We start from the raw sequence: 20,509 nt of genomic DNA, 5'->3' as shown, positions 1-20,509 counted from the left end.
CGCTGTTTCTACGGCAGAGGAGCATTTAATCAACTATGTGATTTGATTATGTACAATTATCAGTCATTTCTTCACACTCTGTTAATCCACACTGGGGTATCTGGTAAACTAATTCTGCAATGCTTATTGTAGTCCTTAAAGTCTTGTCCTTAATTTTACAGGCAGGACATTTCTCCAAAGCACTGGAGCTAGCCTTTGCCACGCAGCAGTTTGGAGCCTTACAGCTAATTGCTGAAGACCTGGATGAGAAGTCAGACCCAGCTCTGCTAGCTCGCTGTTCTGATTTCTTTATTGAACATGCTCAGTATGAGAAGGCAGTGGAATTGCTGCTCACAGCCAAAAAGGTAAGCTCTGCCTTCCTGCTCCCTCTGTGCACCGATAGAGAGGAGCACAACAGGTGTGCACATGCATACACTCACGTCTCTCTTTGTTCATAAGCTCCTACACAAAAACATTTGTAACCTTTAAGGTTTCTTTTCAGACTGATGAGTCACAGGGTGGCAGCCCCACTGCCTTAGGTCCAGGAATGAATCTCTGGCTTTGTCTTGTTTCTGGCACCTGCACAGACTTTGCATTCTTGGAGAAAAAAGAAATCCTACTGTCTAAATATATTTGGAGATGGAGGGATTATATTATTATCAGTCAAAAATAAATAAATTAATAAAAATCAGTGTTTCTGTCCCACCAAATGTAGTTACACTGCTTCATTTCTCACCTGAAGTCATTGCCCTCATTCTTGTGCTGGCAGTTCAGCCTTACCAAAATTTTGAGTCCCAAAGCAGTCCTCTTGTATCAATTTGCTGTGACTCAACTGTCTCCCATAGTTAGCAAGGGCACAGTAGCTCTTTTCTGGTTTAAAAGGAAATAGCTGTAATGTATCCTATTCCTTTGTTTCTGTATTTGAAGTAAGAAAATATTTGATGAAATACTTCAAGTGCCTGTATTCTTTTCTTTGTATTTGCTGAAAAACCTTCATGTAATCAACCATACCAAACAAATCTGACTCAGATGTCTCTGGTAACATCACACTCAAAGAAAAAATGGATAAATCTTTTCTGCCACTTAATGATGTCCTCTGAGAAAAGAGATGAGAAATCAGGTTCTTAGTGGAAGGACAAATACGTTCTTAGCAGAAAAAATGAGAGTGTATGCTTGAATTTGAGTTGCTGTTAGGACACTTTACACAAGCGTTCTAATTAGAGAATCATCTCCTTGCATTTGTGCCTTCATATAGCTAATTTCTAAAATTTACGCCACAGACAACGTGAAATCACACTGCAGTGCTTGCAGCAGCTCATTGCTTTCTCGTTTCCGTTAGTACCATGAAGCTCTGCAGCTTTGCCTGAAGCAGAACCTGACCATCACAGAGGAGATGGCTGAGCGGATGACAGTCTCTAAGGACTCCAAGGACCTCTCTGAGGAGTCCCGGAGAGAACTCCTGGAGCAAATTGCAGATTGCTGCATGAGACAAGGCAATTACCACATGGCAACCAAGAAGTACACGCAAGCTGGAAATAAGTTAAAGGTCAGTTGGGACAGGTAGAAAAAAAAGCTAAGGAGGCTGAGCCTCTTACCTTTATACAGTTTTACAACAAGAGTGATTTGAGAGGTAGGTCTTGGAACAGTCAGCAGGCTGTCCAGATGAGGCTTCCCAATCATTTTAGCATTGTTTGATTTTTGTATTCACAATATTTTCTCTCTCTGTCCTCCCACCCCCATCCATTGTTAGGCTATGAAGGCACTGCTGAGATCTGGAGACACAGAGAAAATTGTCTTCTTTGCGGGAGTCTCCAGACAGAGAGAGATTTACATCATGGCAGCCAACTATTTGCAGTCACTGGATTGGCGTAAGGACCCAGAGATTATGAAGAACATCATCAGCTTCTATACCAAAGGGAGGGCCCTGGATCTGCTGGCAGGATTTTATGATGCGTGCGCTCAGGTACACCCAGCTGCTGTGATTCTTCAAAGTGTTCAGTTTGTTAGCTGTGGAGTAAGAGCCTCATCTGAATCTCTCTTCCTGCAGGTGGAAATTGATGAGTATCAGAACTATGAGAAAGCACAGGGAGCACTGACAGAAGCATATAAATGTCTTTCAAAAGCAAAGACCAAAAGCCCTCTGGAACAGGAAAGCAAACTAGCACATTTGCAAAGCAAGATGGCTCTGATAAAGCGATTCATCCACGCTCGGAGGTGAGTTGCTGTGTTTGGAGCGTGTAGACTAATGACAAATGTATCATACAAGAGGAAGACATTCACAATTCAATAAATCATTTGCAGAAGACACACTTCTATAAGTGGTTGTTATATTTTTGTAGCGGGGAACCATAGGTGATTTTAACGGTGATGTTGGCATTCGAGACCAAAATATAACCTGAAATATGAGTAACTGTTGACTTGGAGAACCACAGCCATCTTCTGCTGGATGATTATGAAATGTGCACAGCACAAAAATCTTTCCCATGCTTCACATGGCAAGCTGAAAGTCCTCCCCCACATGATTTTTCTGTTTGCTCTTTTGCTAGGGTTTACTCTGAGGATCCCAAAGAAGCAGTCAGACAGTGCGAACTTCTCCTTGCTGAACAAGATCTTGACGACACCATCCGTCAGGGTGATGTCCTGGGATTTCTGGTTGAACATTATTTACAAGTGGAGGAATTCCATGTGGTAAGTTAATTTTCAATTCTTACACGCTAAAGAGCCCAAACTTTACGTACACCAGTACACTTTGTCAGCTGAAGAGCTCCTCAGCCAGGCTCTGAGGATGGATGCTTTTCACCTTTTTGCTGGGAGCTGTAGAAGCAGTACACCCTCCTCCCTGTAACAGTGATTTCTGTGCTTTCCTTTAGGCTTACCAGTACCTGGAACAGATGCGGAAAAGAATTCCACGCACAAACCTGACTTACTATGTCAAGCAGCAGACGATTGAGGCGGTTCACCGAGGAGCAGGAATTCCCATCAGCCAAGCATTGGTTCCAGAGCAAAGTCGGCACAGCAGTGTGGAGAACAAGGACGTGGAAGAAGAAGTGGCTGATGAAGTGGAAGGTCCCTGACACCTCATAGTTAGCAGCACCAAGACTGACTTGAGCACTACATCATTTATTCTGTAGGCCTTAGGGGTCACAAATCAGTCAGCAAACTGTTGCAGCAGACTCTTTTGGTTATTACCAAGAAATTCATTTTTTTTCTCCTTGCCTCTACAAGCAACAGTGGTGGATTATTTTAAACACTACATACAAAAAGCAGACTGCGCCTAGCCTGGTATGAATCTAGTTTTTGTATTTTAATAAAGAAAAATTTAAAAAGAGAGCTGCACGTGGCAACTCAGGCCTTGTTTGAGGAGGAAGTAAGGTGAAAAATTGTGAGCTGACCAAATTCTCAGGTACAGGTGCCAACATACTTCTCTTTCCTTAGCAAACTTCTGTAAACAATCTCAGTTCCATGTGGCCAGGAGTTTGGGCAGAAGTCAAACCACTGTCCTTGTACTGCATGCTCTCCCCACCTCAAAGCTTTATTTAAATATTATAGGGTCATCCAGGCTGGAGCTGTGGTTTACAAGAAAGCTCTGAATCGTAGCATGGTTGAGTTTGTAAGGGACCTCTAGATGTCATCTGGTCCTACACCCCACCTGTCTCTGAGCAGGGTCACCTGCAGCCAGCAAAGCTTCTCACTGCTCTGTACACGTCAGATTTTAGAATGGAAGTTTCTTTCTGGCACAAACAGGACCAGCCATCCGTGGAACATAAAGCCAACATCAATAACCAAGAGCTCACTGACCTTTCAGTGTCTTATGGCGCCGCATGAAAGTGTCATGCACAGAACTTTCAGATTAATGAGCCCTTCTGCTTACACTGATTTTTTTTTATATTGGTGTGACCAGGAAAGCGTTGAATTGTATGCACTCAGGGAAGAAAGGTGAAGGAACATTTTAAGATCAAAATCTGCTCCTCAGTTACTTTAGAAGAATCTCCTTTCTGTACATGTAATATACAGAAAGAATTACTTTGTTCCTTCCTCACCCCAGTGCAGCTCTAACTCCAACCTTTAATGCTTGGCAATTTATTTCAGAACTTCACTGCAGCTATTCAGTGCTTCCATCTCTCAGGGTCATCCCCTACACCACCGCCCCCTCGAAGCAGCAGCCCTCCAATGCTGCCAGAGGATGGGAGCCTTTGTCAGGGGATGTCACAGACAGCCCTGGGAGGTAAGTGGCTGCTTCCAGCCCTCCTGTTTTTCTGACAAGAAGCCTGCTATGAGATCTTCCCTGTATTTTTAGCAGAGCATTCAAACCTGCCAAGGTTATAAATAGATGGGGTGGGGGCTGGGGGCGAGGGGAGGATGGCAGCGCTCGCCTACCTTCCTGCATCTGTACACCCCGTACCGGATAGCAATAGCTCACTAAGTTGGCCTCCACTACAAAGTCCAGATGTCAAGTCAGGTTCGTTGGCTTACAGCACTGCACCCTTCCCCCTTCTTCCTCTTCTCCAGCCAGGTGACCGCTGAAGAGGCCCCAGCAGTGCCTACATGAGTCCAGCTGGCAAGAGGATGAGGTTAAGGTCATTTCTTTTACCCTTCAGCTAGGAAGGGGCAGTTTCCAGTTTCTTCTTCAGATTCTCCATTAGTAGCAAGTTCTGCAAGGCCAGCCTCCTGCAGTCCCCATCTGGATCTTTCTCTACCACATCTGTAAAAGAACATGCCAAGGTTAAGTTGGAAAATGGAGTAAAACACTGCTCTTCACCCAACTGTCTGTAATGTTACACTGACCATCACAGCACTGAAGGCAACAGCAAAACATTCGCCATGCCAGAATTCACACTTCTCCCCTTGAGCTACCCAGAACCATTCTGTAGCCCATCCACTGGCATGAATACAGTCTGCAGTTAAAAATACACTGACTCAGAAGCCTAAAGTCTCCGTTCTGCAATTCCTAAACAACTGCTCAGTGCTTCCTCCTGAAATGTAGTCACAGCACTCTTGAACTGGAGGAAAGGAACTTCAATGCCTGCTTCTTTAACATAATTTTCCTTCTGCTGGTCTTCTACTAAACGAGTAAATTTTTTATGCTTTATGGAGAATGAAAGGGAGGGGACGAAGCTGCTTCAAGCAGCTGTTATTTCAGGGGCCCTTACCGAGCCTGCAAAGCACAAACCAGGATGCACGCAGGATGTCTGAGCAGGGGGAGCCTGGAAGAGCAGAGAGCCTGTGCAAGGATATCCTGTACGCACAAGCAGTGTGCTCAGAGCCCAGCACTGTCAGCCCAAACACATGACTCATTCAGATTGAGCAGAGCTATTTATAAACTCAGGGAGAGCTTCTCTGCAGTGTTTCCACACTCCCTCTTACAGAAGGAGAAAACGGGAAGGCTACAAGACAGCTTACTGCAAGCTCATAAGCTAAGAGACTGATGTTGGCACTGCTTCTAATTGCACAAGCACAGGCCTTGAATTGCTGCCACTTAGGGGGTACTAAGATACACCCAGCTCATTTCATCAAATAAACTTACCATGACAGCTCCACAGCACTTGCAAGGCTGGAGGGGGGGGGGGGGGGAAGTTCCCTCAATTCCTTAGCAGCTGCCTTTGAAGGCGTAGTTTCCTAGAAACGCTCAGGTATTCCCCTCAGACGTGACTGTCACAAAGGCAGGTCTCTAATGCCTGACCTCATCTGCAAGAGCAGCAAGGAAGAGCCCAGAACCTCCCAGGGAGAGCTCTTTTACCAACAATCCTACAAGAAATAGCAAAGCCACAGCCCAAGAACTTGTGTTTCAGGAAGAAGCTCCATAAGGACACAAGTTTTAAGTGGCACTTCAATGATATCTGGCTACACGTGGAGCAGAGTTGTGTTCTTTAAGGTTTCGAATACATCATGTGAGCTTATGCATTCCCACCAGGAGCTGTCGCACTCAACAGCAGTCAACAGCACCACATGAAAAGCCTACTACACGACCTACAGACACAAAAAATGCTGCTAACCCTGTTCTCCTCCTTCCAACTCATTAAAACCAGACTACACACACCCCTCATTCTGAAAAGAGGGCCACAGCATTCCTGGAAAGGCTTTACTTGGTAATAGCAGTGGTTAACAGCAAAGAGACAAGCAGATTCTTCAGAGCGTACCATGTCATGGGGAAAGTAAAGCTTTTGGCCCCACAAGGCAGCTCTCTTTCTCTTAAAGGCCACAGAGTTCTGCAACCTGTGAGGATCAGAGGCCGCCTGTGTCAGTGCTGCTTCCTGCCTGCTCCCTGGGGGAAGCCAGCTCACCAAGAGGGGCAATGGTGAAGGAAACCAACCCAGGGAGTCACACAAGGGCCACACAGAACAGTGCAGGCTCCAGGAGCACAGATCACACAGCATCATTTCCTCTTGTGCTTGCAGCACACTGCAATACGCAACCATGCACTTGTGCAGTTCTAGCTGTGCACTACTCATAAAAATTGGAGTTCGCACACATTGTTCAGCACAAGCTGCTCTCTTTCACAGGCTGTTATTTCCTTCAGCAATAGGATGTCAGGAGATGGGGCTCTTCCTCCTCCTATAGAATGTGCACATAGCATAAAACAGCCACATAAGCCTTGCACGTCACTGCTGGTTAGTCACTGCCTGGCTGCAACGTGACAGCGTTCTGCAGCTTCATGAGAGGAGTGCTTGGAGGCTTAGGCAGAGAAGGGAGTGCACAGCATATTCTGGGATATTTGTTTGGCAACTGTTCTAAAGTGTGAGATGCCTCACACACCTCTCAGCTTGTGCTTTAGATATCTCTACAATACATCTCTACAGCACACGGTGTGCTCTGCCATCTGCCCCAGACTTAGAGGCAAGCAGTGAGTATGTTTATCATGCCAGTGTGGTGCACGACAAGCACACTACTGCTGCAGCCACACTTTTAAAGAGATGCAAACTGCAGCACTAGCCAGAAAAACACTGACATTCCCCACCACGTCTCACCTTCCAGCCAGGACCGAGTCTCCAGAAGTTCCTCTGTCACATCTTGCAGAAGATGCTCTGCAGGGACACTGAGGAGTATGGAGGAGACACAGGACAGAAGCCCCTGGCGCACGTACCTGTTGGAGAAAGGCAAACCAGTCAGAACCTGTAGCTTCCTGCTCTACCTTGAGTTGTTTCTTATGGCTCACCTCAAGGCTTCTCCAGTTTCCACTATCTGTGATTATAGAATCATAGAATCACAAGGTTGGAAAGGACCTACAAGATCATCTACTCCAACCATCCTCCCACTACCATTGCTACCACAGGCCACCAAACCATATCTCATAGCTCCTCATCCAGACTTATTGTGATAACCATTGCCACCTTCCTACTAATTAGGAGTGTAATTATGTAGCAGCTGGCATGCCACTCACATACAGAGCCCCTCCACACATGGGCTCAGTGTGCATAGCAGAACACAGAGACCTGGAAAAGTCTGAAGTTAAAATAGATCTTGTGTGTTTACAGCATTTTAGCTATGTGTTAATTTCCTTTCAAGTTGAATGCTGGAGCTGCATCTAAAGTTCTCTGAGCTTCTTCAGCTGAAAACATTACAAGGATAGTTGGAGCAATGTGCCATGTTTTTTATAGGCAATGATTGTACCTCCACACTAGAAGACGCCACCTAAATACCTGTTTGTTTGACATTAAAGCCATGATTTCATTACACACTCTAGCAATGCTCAAAGGAGCACAGAGCCAGAGGTCAGCATTGAGAACTGGTGAAGTCATTGGCATTCCCAGCCAGGTGCTGGACAAGGACAAGGACAGGCTGTGGCTGGCCTTCACAAAGGATCTTTAAAAGCAAATGCACACAGCTACAACTCACGAGTCAGTGTGGAAACGCAGAGCCCAAACAAACTCCAGCAGTGCCTTTCCCATTGCAGTAACTGCCTGTAAAACAGGATTATGACAAACACTGAATACCTTCACATTCACATCACTTCAAAAGACTGGATCTTGAGACACATTGCTGTGAACGTCAGGGTTAACAATTATTTTACAGAAGAGAAAACTGAGGCAGCCAAAAGAATTGATGTGCTCAGCTTCCCATAGGAGTCGAAAGAAAAACTACCAGAAGCAGCAGAAGGAAGTGCAGGGATGCCTGAATCCCACACCTCCTTTCTGATCATCTTTTCTCAGCCCTTTGAGGACTCCTCAGCACGTGACCCAAACTCACTGCAGGCCCCAGAGCCCACTGCTGTGTCTGACAGCACCTCTGAGCTCCCAGGCTGGAACTCCCCCCACACAGCCTTCCTTACCATGGTGTTGACAGCCAGGTACATCAGGACTGCTAAAGTGTGGACCAGTCTTCCAAGGACAAAGTGATCTTCCCCCAGGAGATCAAACGTTGACAAAGGTCTGCAAGTGCAAGACACAGTTCTGAAACAGTGACAGAGATGATCTCTGGAATGGTTGGGGTGGTTGTGAAAAGCAAACTGTCACACACAAAACTGAATTCCTAAAACAGCAGTCACTTCACAGAGTCCAATACAGACCAAGCTGCTTGCTCCCAGACCAGAAACATCCTCTCCAGTGAGGATCACTTGCTTGACCAGCAGCCTAGCTTTATGAGAAAGAACTGCATGCAAAAGCTAGCAGTGCTGCCATCCTAGAAACAAACCATTAAGACAGATATTACAAGAATCTTGATTCCTGTGGAATCAATGACTGACCCTTCCTTCGGTAAACAAAGACTTGAGTGATTGACAATAATACGTGTCCTGTAACATGATGCAGTTAATTTCTGTTAAAGAGAGCAGCCTGAGTTCTGTGGCTTTGTACGAACTCCTCAAGGCCAGCCAAGGTGCTGTTGGATACTCCAAAAATCATCACCCTGTGGACCTGCTGACAGGCTATGCTTAGTAATGCATTCACTTATTGCAAGGTCTCACACATTCCCATCCAAGAAAACTGCATCGGATAAGTGGAAGAGCAGAAAATCTTCCTCAGTATGCTTTATCCATGAGCCAGGCATCAGTGTGCTGTCACAAGATTCCCACACAACTTCTAGGCTCTATTCTGCTGTTCTGAGACAAGCAGAACAAGCAAGAGATTCAAGCTTGAGTTGTCAAGCCCGCATCCAAAGATGTTCACTCACCTGTCAAAGTTCTGGATCAACGGAAAAAAGAAGTGTCCAGCAAGAGAATTGAACTCATTTGGACCAGAAGGCTGTTCCACTTGAGTCTGCCCCTGTCCAAAAGAAAAATAAAGTTTAGACACGAGATGCAGGACCACAGTTCTACGTTCATCTACTGCAGCCATCCCACTGTCAGCTACTGCTTACTTGAACACCTATGGCTGCTTGTTTCCAGGCCAGTCAACTCACTCTCCACTTCAGATCCTCTCACACATCCAAATGTTTCACTAGAATATATCTCAGTACTGCTGGGTTACATATAAGAAAGAAGAAGGGAGTTTTGGAAAGCAAGTCCTCCAGGATGAACCACTGGGGAGTCACAGGACCTAGGAAACTGGCAACAATTTATCTCCCTGAGAAAGGGAGGAAGTCTGAGACAGTCCACTCCAAATGCAGCTGCACTGAAGGAGGATGCTTTGGGATCTCTGAGGTGCAGCCACAGCTCCCTGCAGTGGCCAGCAAAGTTCAGAACATGCAAAGAACAGCCAGAGCTATCCTTCAATGCGAGACAAGGAGACCAAGATTTATTCTCATTCTCCTCCTGGGAGAGGACTACAGGATTTGGTACTTCCTATGGAAAAAGTTTAGCAAAATACTAAAGTGAAACTGACATTTTAAGTTATCCAGTCCTGCCTTTGGATTGGGCTCAATTTCACGTGTATTTTGCTCTTTATAGATAAGACTACAGCAACCTCTCCTGTCCTTGTTTCTGCTGGATTTGACATTTGTTTCTGCCATGGCCTCACCTTAGCAAACCTCCTTGTCTTGCTTTTGATTCTCTCATCAACAATTCTTCTCCAGTCCTTGGAGCTGCCACTCTCAGGAAGGAGCTGGATACGAGGGTTTTGGGCACCAGAATGTTTGGTCTTCCCATGGCCTTTGGCACAGGACAGTTCCTGAGCTGCTAAAACCAGTACCTAGATGAAAAGGAGGGTTGTTGTGTTAAAATAGGGATAATCTCTGTACTGAGAAAACAAGTTAACATGCACCCAAACCAACAGGAACAGCAAGGCAGAAAGACACAAGTTTAGAACTAAGAACTGCAAGGCAAGCAATTTAAACCCAGTCAATGGACTCTGAGGTAACGGTCCAAACTCTGCCCTGAAACAGAACAGCAGCTCCTTTTTCAGTAACATGACATGGAAAGAGGCACAGGCAGACTGCTGACTTTCAAAAAGAGATCCCAGAATGATGACATCAGGAGAAAGTGGCTGCTTTATGGCAAAAGATCATCATGCATTTTTCATTCTGTAGGCAACAACTGCTGCTTAATTCAAATATAACAGAGTTAAGAGCAAGAGAGGAATGGCAGGCTCAAATAGTAACTAAGAGATTCCCATGCCTTTGCTTCCTCCTCACCTCTCCTACAAGGAATAAAGGTCACCCCACTACATCTTAGGGACACTGCACTGGTGCAACAAAGACATAGCAGAAGTGGAAAGCAAAGAGAAGAGCACTTACATCGAGAATATCCATGCGCTGACGAAGACTGTAGTTCAGAGAATAGAACTGGGAGGTCAAGTACTGCGCTACCTGTGCAGAAAAATCAAGGAGCAGTGAGCCCAATCTGTAAACAGCCTTTCTACTCATTCTAAACATTCTAAATTCTCCATCTGAGGCAATGTCCATTTTCCTGTTAGCTAACAACAAGATTCTGAGATTGGAGAAGAAGAGCACTCTATGAATAGGGGAAATCAAACACTTCCACTTCTAGTTTCTCCCAAAGGAAGTAAACAACTAATGGGACTTTGCTATTCTTCTCTTCCCCCTACGCAGAGGTATTCAAACAGCCGATTACAAACACCAGGCTTCTTATAGAGAAGCCCAGTGTGCCTCAGCTTCCTCCTACATAAAGCCATCTTCCTTTAATGCAAGAAGTCCTTATCTAATTTGCCCCATCAGGTACACCCATACACACAATGTCCTTTAGCCTGTTACAGCTCTTGAACAAGCTTCTGCTTTCCTGTTGTTTGTTATCCATTCCAGATCCTTCAGTGCATAGCCCATCTCTGAGGCACTGCCAGATTTGAACCAGCTCTTCACACTCTGAAGCTGCTTTTACCAAACTAGCAAGAGATTTCACCTCCTTAAGTTTTTGCCTGTGCCTCAACTGGAAAAAAGGAAGCAGTAAGAGGGACTAACAGGTATTGGATCAGTGGTTAAAACAGCTACTTGTGCCTTCTGACGAAGCTCTGCGAAGCCTTCCAGGCAGGTCTTCTCCTCCAGATGCAACAGTATTTTTGCCAGCTCCACGCTAACCTGCTCAAAATAAGACAACAGGAATCATGTCACTGCAGGTGTTATGCTTCTCACAGGTTTTACCATCCACCTTCCACTCCTAATGCCTTAGCACAGAGGGAACAATATAGGTAACAACATGCCCTTTACTCACGAGGGAGAAATAACACATTAAGATAAATATCATCAAGATGGATTTCTCAAAACACAGAACAAAACCCTAAGCTCATTTCTCTATCCATGTTCATTTTTCACTTTGGCTTTTTAGACAAACGTTAACATTGCGAGACAGGAAGACCTGTCACTACAAGTCATGAATTAAATCCCATGTTTAGGTGTTCCCTGCCAGGTCGTTGTGTGCAATCATCATATCAGCATCTTTGACCTAAGTTCCTTTCACACAAGATTAAAAATCTTAATAATACAACCCACCTGCTCCCTTGTTAAGGAGCTACATTTGTACAAGCAAAGAGAGGAAGTCCATTTGGTTTTATTTCATTTTTGTTGGGAAATACCAATTAATTCAATTTCAATTCAGTTTCAATTACATCCAAAATTAAAATTATTTTATCTATAGGATTCATGGCTGCTCTATGTGTTGCTTTTCCAAAGCTTTTTCTGCCCAGCACAAAGCATGGAACTTGCCCTGCTGCCCAAGTGACTGGCAAGGTCTACTTGCAAACATTTCTTTTTCAGTGCTGAAGCTGCTCAGTGCCACAGTGCTGCCTTCACTTTTGCCTACTTCTTTGTGCTCTGTAGCCTCAGCTCAAAAGCACCTATTTCCTTCTATTTCCCTTCCCAAGCTGAAAGCTCAAAATTCAGACACGCATTAGCTCAGTGGGTTGCTCTGCTGGGAAAACTGATCTCCTCACAAGGGCAAAGGGCAGCCCTGTACCAGAGCCCACTGCTAATTATTAGCTCACACTGCTTCACCTCTCTTGCTGCCGCTGGATTCCTTCGAACCAAGCTCTCAAGAGCCTTGACAGCTTCTTCCCATTTGTCCAGATCTTCAGAACCTGTCAGGACTGAAGGCAAACAGAAGGCAGGCAAGATATTAACAGAATGGTTCTGCCCAGGTATATGCCCTAACTTTCCTCTGACAGCAGTTTGTCTTCTTATAGGAAGGCACAGCTGACCCAGCACACAACCAGCATTAGGAGCTAGACTGCAGTTCTTTATGAATGACAGTTCAGCACTTGTGCCCAGATAACTGAAAAAAATACAGCTTCTCTGGATTAGCTCCGATAAAAACAAACCTAATGAGACCACTCTCCCCAAAACAGTAAGAAAAAGATGAAGACTCAGCCCAAAATCTCATACCTTCAATACAATCTCGAATATACATCGGTGCCTTAGTCTTCTTCAGTTCTTTATCCTCTGACATGTCGTAAGGTATAAGGTCATCATCACTGTAAACAAAATAAAGGCAGGAGTTAGCCCATAGGGGAAGGCTACTGTTTGCCCAGCTAACCTCAAGGAAGTAAAGCAGCACAAACACCACTGTTACACCACTACTACTGCAATGCAGAGCAGCAGGGCTGGAGCCCAGGCTAAAGGAGCTCCTTGGGAAGTTGTATGAATGACTCTGTAAGCAAATCTCCTGTGTAGGTAGGGTCAGGAGACCCAGAGGCATGAAGCTGATTCTTGAGATTTCTTTATGGATTATTTGTAAAAAGCCAGGATAAGACAGGTCCATTAATAAAATGAGTACATATATCACTAAATCCAAGAAATGTCTCATAAATCAATCAAATTGAATGAATACAATGGTTGTACCTGACAGCGGCTTTGCTGCAGTTATTGACAAACATTCTTGTGTACAGTTTCCTACACGATGTCTTACTCTGCTGAATACCACTCAGCTGAACAAGGCCTGCTCCTTCATTCTGGTCAGAAAGAAAAAAATTTTCTCCCTCCTCTCCAAGAACCTACCATTTCTTTTCCATTTCCTACCAGTTTCTTGACTCATACCTATCAAGCTCAGCATCTGACTCCTCATCTGGCATCACATGAGTCGTTGCTGTAGGTGATTTCCTATTACTTTCCAGTACTGGTGGCAGTGCAGCATCTGCATTCTCATTCCTATTGAAAGCAATGAGAAACAATAAAACCAATAAGGTAACAGTCTGTATTCACAAGCAAAAAACTACCAGCACCATCAAAGCCCCACTGCCTCTTGACAAATACTCGTTTCTGTGTTGTCCCACCCACACAAGGAACGAAGTCCTGGGACAGAGAACGGGGTGAGGGGAGAAGCAGAATCTCAGAGTTGAAAAGTAATAGAAAACAGAACTTGAGTTGCTCATTTGCTGCATTCTGCCTCTGCTAAGTTGTACCTAGGATTGCTAAGGAAAGACTCATCTGTGGTAGGTGGATCACACTGGTCTGGAGACATCAATGACTCTGAACAAATGGGGAACTAGGATCTTAAACCACTCCTAAAGAGACATATGCAATAAAGTATTGCTTTGGATTTTGGTATGTCATTTAATCTCTCTACTTCTCAAATGCTGTCTAAACAGCTGTCTGTGCTGACTACGCCACTAAAACAGGAGCATTACATCTTCTGTAATTCACTGGACTGCTGGACAGCTTCATTTGCTAATAACATTAAGTGATTGATTTATCTGCTGTTAAGAGTAAGTGCTTCAGGAGCTACAGCAGATGCCATGAAAGTAAAGAGCACCACAGAACCAGAAATATATGGAATATCTGTCAACTGACAGATATTCCATATTTTTCTTACTGATGGATGGTCTGGACATCAAAGATCTCTCAGATGCAGACAGAGAGGCCCATTCAACTCTACGCAGGGGAACGTAAAATCCCTAGAAACTGCAGCATGGTTTCACTACGATCAGCTGTCAAACAAGCAATTCTAACACATGCTACCATTTGAATTGTGAATTTAAAATAATTATATTGCATTATAACAACAGTGCATTGCAATGCTTTGTAAGAATATAAAAGACATCTTGAATACCACATATGGTCCTAGTGTACAACTCAAAAAAGGTACACAGAAAGGCAAAAAGAATGATCAGGGGTTCAAAATTGGTTACAAACAAGGAATGACTAAAAAGATGAGGGTTTGTCTGGAAGGACAAGGATCGACAAAAGAGGCATAAGGGGAATTAAAAAGTTAAGTATCAAACAACACATCTTTTCCAGATGCAGCCCCTAAAGATTATCAAGGGAAAAAAAATAAAATCAAATCAAACATTACTTTTCCAGTTACTCGGTATGTTTTTTGTATTTGCTACATGGAAATGAAGAGAGCAATATCTTACTCGTTGTCTGGAAGGCCTGGCAGGACACTGAGTGGTGCAGCTTGTACCAGAAGGGACTTCAGCTCTCTTGCTTCATCATCTTCTTCATACTAGACATTCAGAACAACTGTTACTGCTCTCTAAGACGACAAAGATGCCCAGCATGCAACACCTGACCCCTCTGCACTGTGCAGATGAGGACTGAATCATCTTCAACTGAACACACAACGATCCCTTTTGTTTCAATCACTCCCAGCAGTAACATTAAAGCTGCACAGAGATCAGTGCCATGCGGAATCTTCCCTTCTGTACTTCATGGTAGTACTTGGTCACACCTTGTCTCAATGTTATTTATAATCTTTAAAATGTTTCATAAGTGGCAACGCAACAAGGAGAATGAATCAGGTTTTTAAGGAACAAATGGGATTTTATCACATAATTCTTATAAACTCTACTGGCAATAACATGACAAAGATTCCCATGTCAATCCTGAAAATCTCAGCTCAGGGCAGGTGTTCCCAGCACGGCAGGGAACACACACTCACCACTCACAGCTCCCATAGGTCAGATTGGGGTTTCCTCACACAATGTGACAATCCTCCAGTGGTCCATTACTTATTAACAGTTTACCATAAGCTTAGCCATCAGATTACACCCCTAGGGCCACCCTTACCCATCCACCTGGCTTTTCAATTCCTTTTTGTAATCAGGCAACCTCTCTTTTGGAAAACATCGCTGACTCTCCTTACTTCCAGATAATAAGTGTTAGAAGGTTAGATGTTAGGAGGAAGTTTTTCACCCAGAGGGTGGTGAGGCACTGGAACAGGTTGCCCAAGGAGGCTGTGGATGCCCCATCCCTGCAGGCATTCAAGGCCAGGCTGGATGTGGCTCTGGGCAGCCTGGGCTGCTGGTTGGTGACCTGCACACATCAGGGGGTTGGAAGAGGATGAGCACTGTGCTCCTTCGCAACCCAGGCCATTCTGTGATAACACTCTGGCTCACCTGGTTTTAAACTTGTATTCCCTCTGTGCCCCACACAGCAGAGAGAAATTTCACTGTAACCTTTACCTGAAACTGCAGGACGGGCCCATCCGTGTTAACCTTTGAACTAATGCTCTCTGCCACTATCATCCCCAGGCGCCGTATCTGAGGCAGGCTGCTATCCAGGTGGCACTTCACGCCCTCCATCATGCTCGTGAGAAGTTCTGAAGAACACAGACAGCACATAAACAATGCCACAGCCAAATGTGTGCCTTTAGAGGTCATCCAGTGAAGGGTAGAAAGGTAAGAAGGGCCTAAGCAGCCATGACTTCTGCCTGCAATGGCAGTATTTCCCTTCAACACCAACATACTGAAGCCATGCTTTTTTGTGGGCACACAAGCACACATTACAAACATATTCTGAATCTGGAATATTTAGTTTTTCACTGGTACAAAAAATAGAAAGGATTTCAATCCTTAACTCACGTTTAGAGCTTTGAAACTGGGTAAGTGAACTACCATGTCACGAGGAAATGGCAAATTCTGGCCAGTGCAATAATCAGAGGGAGGAGTTTCCCTCATCACCTGGGCAAGCTGACACAGGTAACTAACATCAGTATTTCTCAGCCCAGAGAGAACTGTGACTGCCATCCTTATCTGGCAGATCTACTGTCAGCTCAGAGAACCTTATGTGTTCAGCAGCTGCCAGAGAGAAGACAGGTTATAAAACTTCACCACCACCAGGCAGTAACAGGTCTCGTGAAGTTGAATGAACTCCAGCCTGAAATGGGCAAAGCAGGTCGCCCATGTCAGCCTTCCAACAAGTGAAAAACACGGCCACACAAGAAGCAACCCTAAAAATTGGGCAGATATTATTTTTCTTGCAATAAAAGTTTTAATTTCAGACCAGAACCCCACTCTGCTATACATTATATAAACATAAAACAGACATTCATTCCTTGCCTATAACTCACTGTCATTGCTCACCTAACAAGTAAGCACGCTGAAGGGAGCAGAAGAACACAGGAATGCAGATGGACAGAGCCTACCCAAACAGCTTCTTTTTCTTGGTCTACTTCCCTCCCATCTCTTTTCAAGTGTTACTCATGCTCCAGTACCAAGAAATTTAATCACGATTCCTCTATCCAGTTCCAGAATCAATCCAAGTTTTCCTGAGACAAAACTTAAGGGTTCCCAGGGCCACTATTCAGATAAGATCTTTAGCTCAAAGATACCAATCTCCAACTTCATAATTTAAAGCTACGTGCTGGGAATCATTTTGTATCACTACTAAAGGAAAAGGATTCCAGCAGGACAGCCAGCCTGACAGGATGCAGACGGGACCATTTCGTTTACCTACACATCAAAACAAGATCATTCTCTCTTCCCAGTCAGACTTTCTGTTAAACACATCCATGCCTCACTTCTGCCACCTCACCTTGTCTGCAGCTCTCTATTTCGGGTTCCTTCAGGTGAGAAAGGCAGATAAGAATGGCCTTACTAATGTACTGCTGCTGCTCCACTGGAGAGTGTTTCACTGCACTGCTGCTGCCCCAGGTCTCCAACAGCTCATGCAGCACCTGAATCAGAGAATAAATAATTTTGTTTATCCAAACTATCTTGAACCAGATCTTTTTCACGTGTAAGTCATACAGCACATGACACACTATGATGGCCCATAGGTCTTAATGCCCCTCAGTGCAGTTAGCCTCCCTGCCCACGGTGCTAACTTTGTATTTCAGAGACCAAAACGGTATTGTGCTTGGCCAGCTGAGAAGTCCGGACCATCTTCCTTTAATATCTTGTTAAATGTAATATTTTTGAATGATAAATAGATTTATTTTTCTTAAACATAGTATCATACTGCTTTCTGACAATAATACGTATTGTTCTGCATATTATCTGCTTTCATACAGTGTTTCCAGTCCAATGTTCAAAGAGCAGCTGCCAGTGCTCTCGGGTTTTAGAGCTTGTAACCATTGCAAAAAAACCCAATCAAACAAACAAAAAAAGCCCAACGTATCAAAATGATAACCAAACAGTGCTGATATCCAGAAATACTAACTTCCTAGGAGTTCTGGTGGTACACTGCTAAATTGGAGAGAGAAAAGATCTGTATCCCCCTGAGGGTAAGGGAGAGAAAGAGAGATTCTGAAGCATCAACCATTCAGCACACAGACAGCTCATAACCAGCTCCAGCACTTTCTCCACCTGTCACACAGGTCAGCTGAGAGAAGCTGAGGAGGACAAAGGACATCTGTAACAACCCAGGCCTTTGCAGTTTTGCTACATGAAGGACAATTTGCCAAGTGAATATGAAAAGCACCAGCAGTGCAGAATGTCTTTGGTATTTCACAATGTAGTCGTTTTGCACCAGTCAGCATCACAGGGCTGCCACTGCTCCCATCAGCAGTAGCAAGAGTGATGTGGGGAAGTTCCAAAACTCCACACCACACGGACTCACATTCATAGGGTAGATTTTTTTCCTATCAGACACCTCACCAAAACCACAACTTAACCTTACCTTGATCAATAAGGCACGACGAAGACTATCCAGGGATAGATAGCCAAGGAGATTCTGCAGCACTGCAGTCTGTAATAAAAACCACAGGTCTTGCTTTAAACTGGGCATAAAGTCAGCATCCAGCAATGCTGAACGTGTGTTTATTGTGTTAAACTCTTCAATGGGAAGGACTGGTTGACAACATTCGAACAGAAAAACTAATTAAAAAAAGAAAAAATAAGAACAAAAAAGCAATAGAAGCAATTGCTGATGAAATATATGGCAAATCAGGACAGGAATACAGCACCTGTACCATCAAGACCAGACAAATACAGAACAGACATGGTCTAGACCTGGAGCTCAGCTAAATAAAACAAAACCCAAGTTACTATGGGAAAGACTGGCATTGCTTCATGCTGTTCAGCACAGAGCCCTTACCGTGTAGCCATACTGCAACAGCAGCATCTTCTGCGTCACGACAAACTGAGCTTTCTTATTTTTCACAACCAGGTTCCCCAGCAATCTAGACAAGACATCTGCCCTAGCAAAACAACAGCAAAACATTAGGAATCTAATGGATTTGGAATGGATTTGAAATGGAGTGATCGTCACGCTGCCTCTCATTACATGAGATTCTTTGAGCAGCTATTTGCAGTGAAGTGAACACCTCTAAATATTAAGAGTCACTCAGTGGTTGCAAATGTTTTTTTTCACTGCATGCCATGGCTCAGCTCTGTAAGGAACAGTGCAGGTTCTAGCTGAGGGGGAACGATGAGCAATTTTGTCCCTTGGCCCCTCAGGAAATGGCACTGTAAGAAACAGACTACACACGTGTGTGTGTGCCAGCATCCTTCCTAAGTATCTGTGGCAAAGTTCCTCCCTGAAACAGAGCAAAGGCTGGAAAACAGAGTTCTTACCCCGGTGCTCTCTGAACAAAACCAAGGACCACTGCCTCCATCCAGCGCTCTGGCACACATTCAACCAACCGCCAGCAAATTCTTTGCCAGATGCAGTCAGACTTGGTGAGATCCGTGAGGTGGGGCATCAAAACGCTCAGAATTTCCTCTGAAGGAGAAGAGAAAAGAAAGAAATACATCAGCTGGGAAGAACTGCTGCAATGGTACTCAAGGTCAGCTGCAAGCGTGAAGATCTTTACGGAAGGAGAAACAGAACGGACTGCAATTCTATATTCTTCCTGTGGTGGGAACACCCTGCAGCCTAAGAAACTTGCAAGCATTCTTCACTGCAGTAAACAGATGTGCAATCTCTCCTTTTTGTCCCTGAAGCCCTGTCAGCAACTACTGTGGCTTTAAACTCCTAAGCCAAGCGAGACTGAAGGCTACTCATAGGAGATGATCATTACATATGGAGAGTGATTTTTGCTGGTATTTACAATAACTTTCAGGTTACTGGATTAGATGCACTAGAAGAGCACTTAATAGTTATGGCCCAAATGGAAAGATGAGGGGAAAGGCAGAAAGCTCACATATTTTCGAGGTATGAGCACATCACACTTGCATGAGGTGATAGAAGAGCATCACTATCTATCAGATCTATAGCTGAGCGGCCTCAGAAGGCAGAGAGCAGCCTGTGCTGATCCACAAAAAAACCTCTAAGCCACCAGGTCAGTAGAACACTCACTTTGTCTCCCATGAACGCAGACCTTTCCCAGAATATGTGAAACGAAAGAGACTGAGCAATCCAAGCCACCTGGAACGAAACAGATAGAAGCTTAACAAGATCATCACCAGCATCACACAAAGCTGGTACACACATACCTACAGGCCAGAAGTCTGAAAATGCTTTTGAGGCTTCAGCCCCCCCACACACATCTGCCATCAGGTACAAACCAGCCCAACACAATCCATGCAGAGGTGGAGTGAGAGCACTGAAGTAGCTCAGTGCCGCTTCAGCACAACGGTGAGTGGATTACTGGTTGGTTCAGTGCTGGTCTTCCACACACTTCATTTAGCTCACAGCTAAATGCTGGCAAGGGATGAGGATACCTAACAGTTCACAGGACTGCAGCTTTCAGCAGGACTTTTAACAGCCTCAGTCTCAATGCTGGTATCTTATCCTTTTAAGCACAACCTACTTCACAATAGAAGATGAACTTAAGGCTCCGCAACACCCATTATCCACACCTCGAGCACCAGCCGAGGGCTCCACGCACAAAACACTCCAGAAGAGCCGTCTATGCTGACCACTTCTGCAATCTCACCTCTGAGCGAAGCGGAGACGTTGTGCAGCACCTGCAGAACCGCGCCGCCCAGCAGAGGGAAGTAATGCTGCGGGAAGAACGCGGCGGGGCTCCGGCCCAGGAGGCTGTTGCCGACGAGGTCGGGCAGACACACGATCCTGCCCAGCAGCGCGTCCTGCCGCTCGGCCGCGCCGG

The 20,509-nt window shown here is 44.8% G+C and overlaps 2 protein-coding genes across 4 annotated transcripts in view; one reads left to right on the top strand and one right to left on the bottom strand.

Moving 5' to 3' along the window:
- Positions 1–3,073, top strand: part of IFT140 (intraflagellar transport 140) — a 74,783-nt gene extending 71,710 nt beyond the window's left edge. The window contains exons 25-30 of one of the 2 annotated variants that reach the window (XM_019620573.2): positions 162–344; positions 1,319–1,525; positions 1,730–1,942; positions 2,027–2,193; positions 2,526–2,667; positions 2,850–3,073. In XM_019620573.2, the coding sequence (XP_019476118.1) occupies positions 162–344; positions 1,319–1,525; positions 1,730–1,942; positions 2,027–2,193; positions 2,526–2,667; positions 2,850–3,053 (1,116 nt within the window). In that variant the 3' untranslated portion in view covers positions 3,054–3,073. Of the gene's footprint in view, positions 1–161; positions 345–1,318; positions 1,526–1,729; positions 2,194–2,525; positions 2,668–2,849 lie in introns of both variants that reach the window. The other variant, XM_019620571.2, reaches the window with a different exon arrangement.
- On the bottom strand, positions 10–20,388 carry TELO2 (telomere maintenance 2). 2 transcript variants are annotated; one of them, XM_010719922.3, is made up of 20 exons: positions 20,336–20,388; positions 19,756–19,824; positions 19,032–19,179; positions 18,553–18,655; positions 18,136–18,204; positions 17,050–17,191; positions 15,699–15,835; positions 14,652–14,740; positions 13,333–13,443; positions 12,682–12,770; positions 12,295–12,386; positions 11,266–11,382; positions 10,585–10,656; positions 9,870–10,040; positions 9,085–9,176; positions 8,246–8,345; positions 7,813–7,877; positions 6,945–7,060; positions 2,907–4,681; positions 10–2,020 (listed from the first exon to the last, which is right to left on the bottom strand). In XM_010719922.3, the coding sequence occupies exons 3-19, from the start codon at positions 19,157–19,159 to the stop codon at positions 4,578–4,580; spliced, it is 1,797 nt and encodes a 598-aa protein (XP_010718224.2). In that variant the 5' UTR covers positions 19,160–19,179; positions 19,756–19,824; positions 20,336–20,388; the 3' UTR covers positions 10–2,020; positions 2,907–4,577. The 2 variants fall into 2 exon arrangements, with proteins under 2 accessions (XP_010718224.2, XP_031411622.1); XM_031555762.1 differs by lacking the exons at positions 10–2,020; positions 19,756–19,824; positions 20,336–20,388 and having other exon boundaries at positions 3,496–4,681; positions 18,553–18,650; positions 19,032–19,146.
- Positions 20,389–20,509: the final 121 nt, after the last annotated feature.

The sequence above is a fragment of the Meleagris gallopavo genome, chromosome 16 (genome assembly GCF_000146605.3).
Source record: "Meleagris gallopavo isolate NT-WF06-2002-E0010 breed Aviagen turkey brand Nicholas breeding stock chromosome 16, Turkey_5.1, whole genome shotgun sequence".
Lineage (NCBI taxonomy): Eukaryota > Metazoa > Chordata > Aves > Galliformes > Phasianidae > Meleagris > Meleagris gallopavo.
This window is presented reverse-complemented; position numbering and strand designations above follow the sequence as displayed.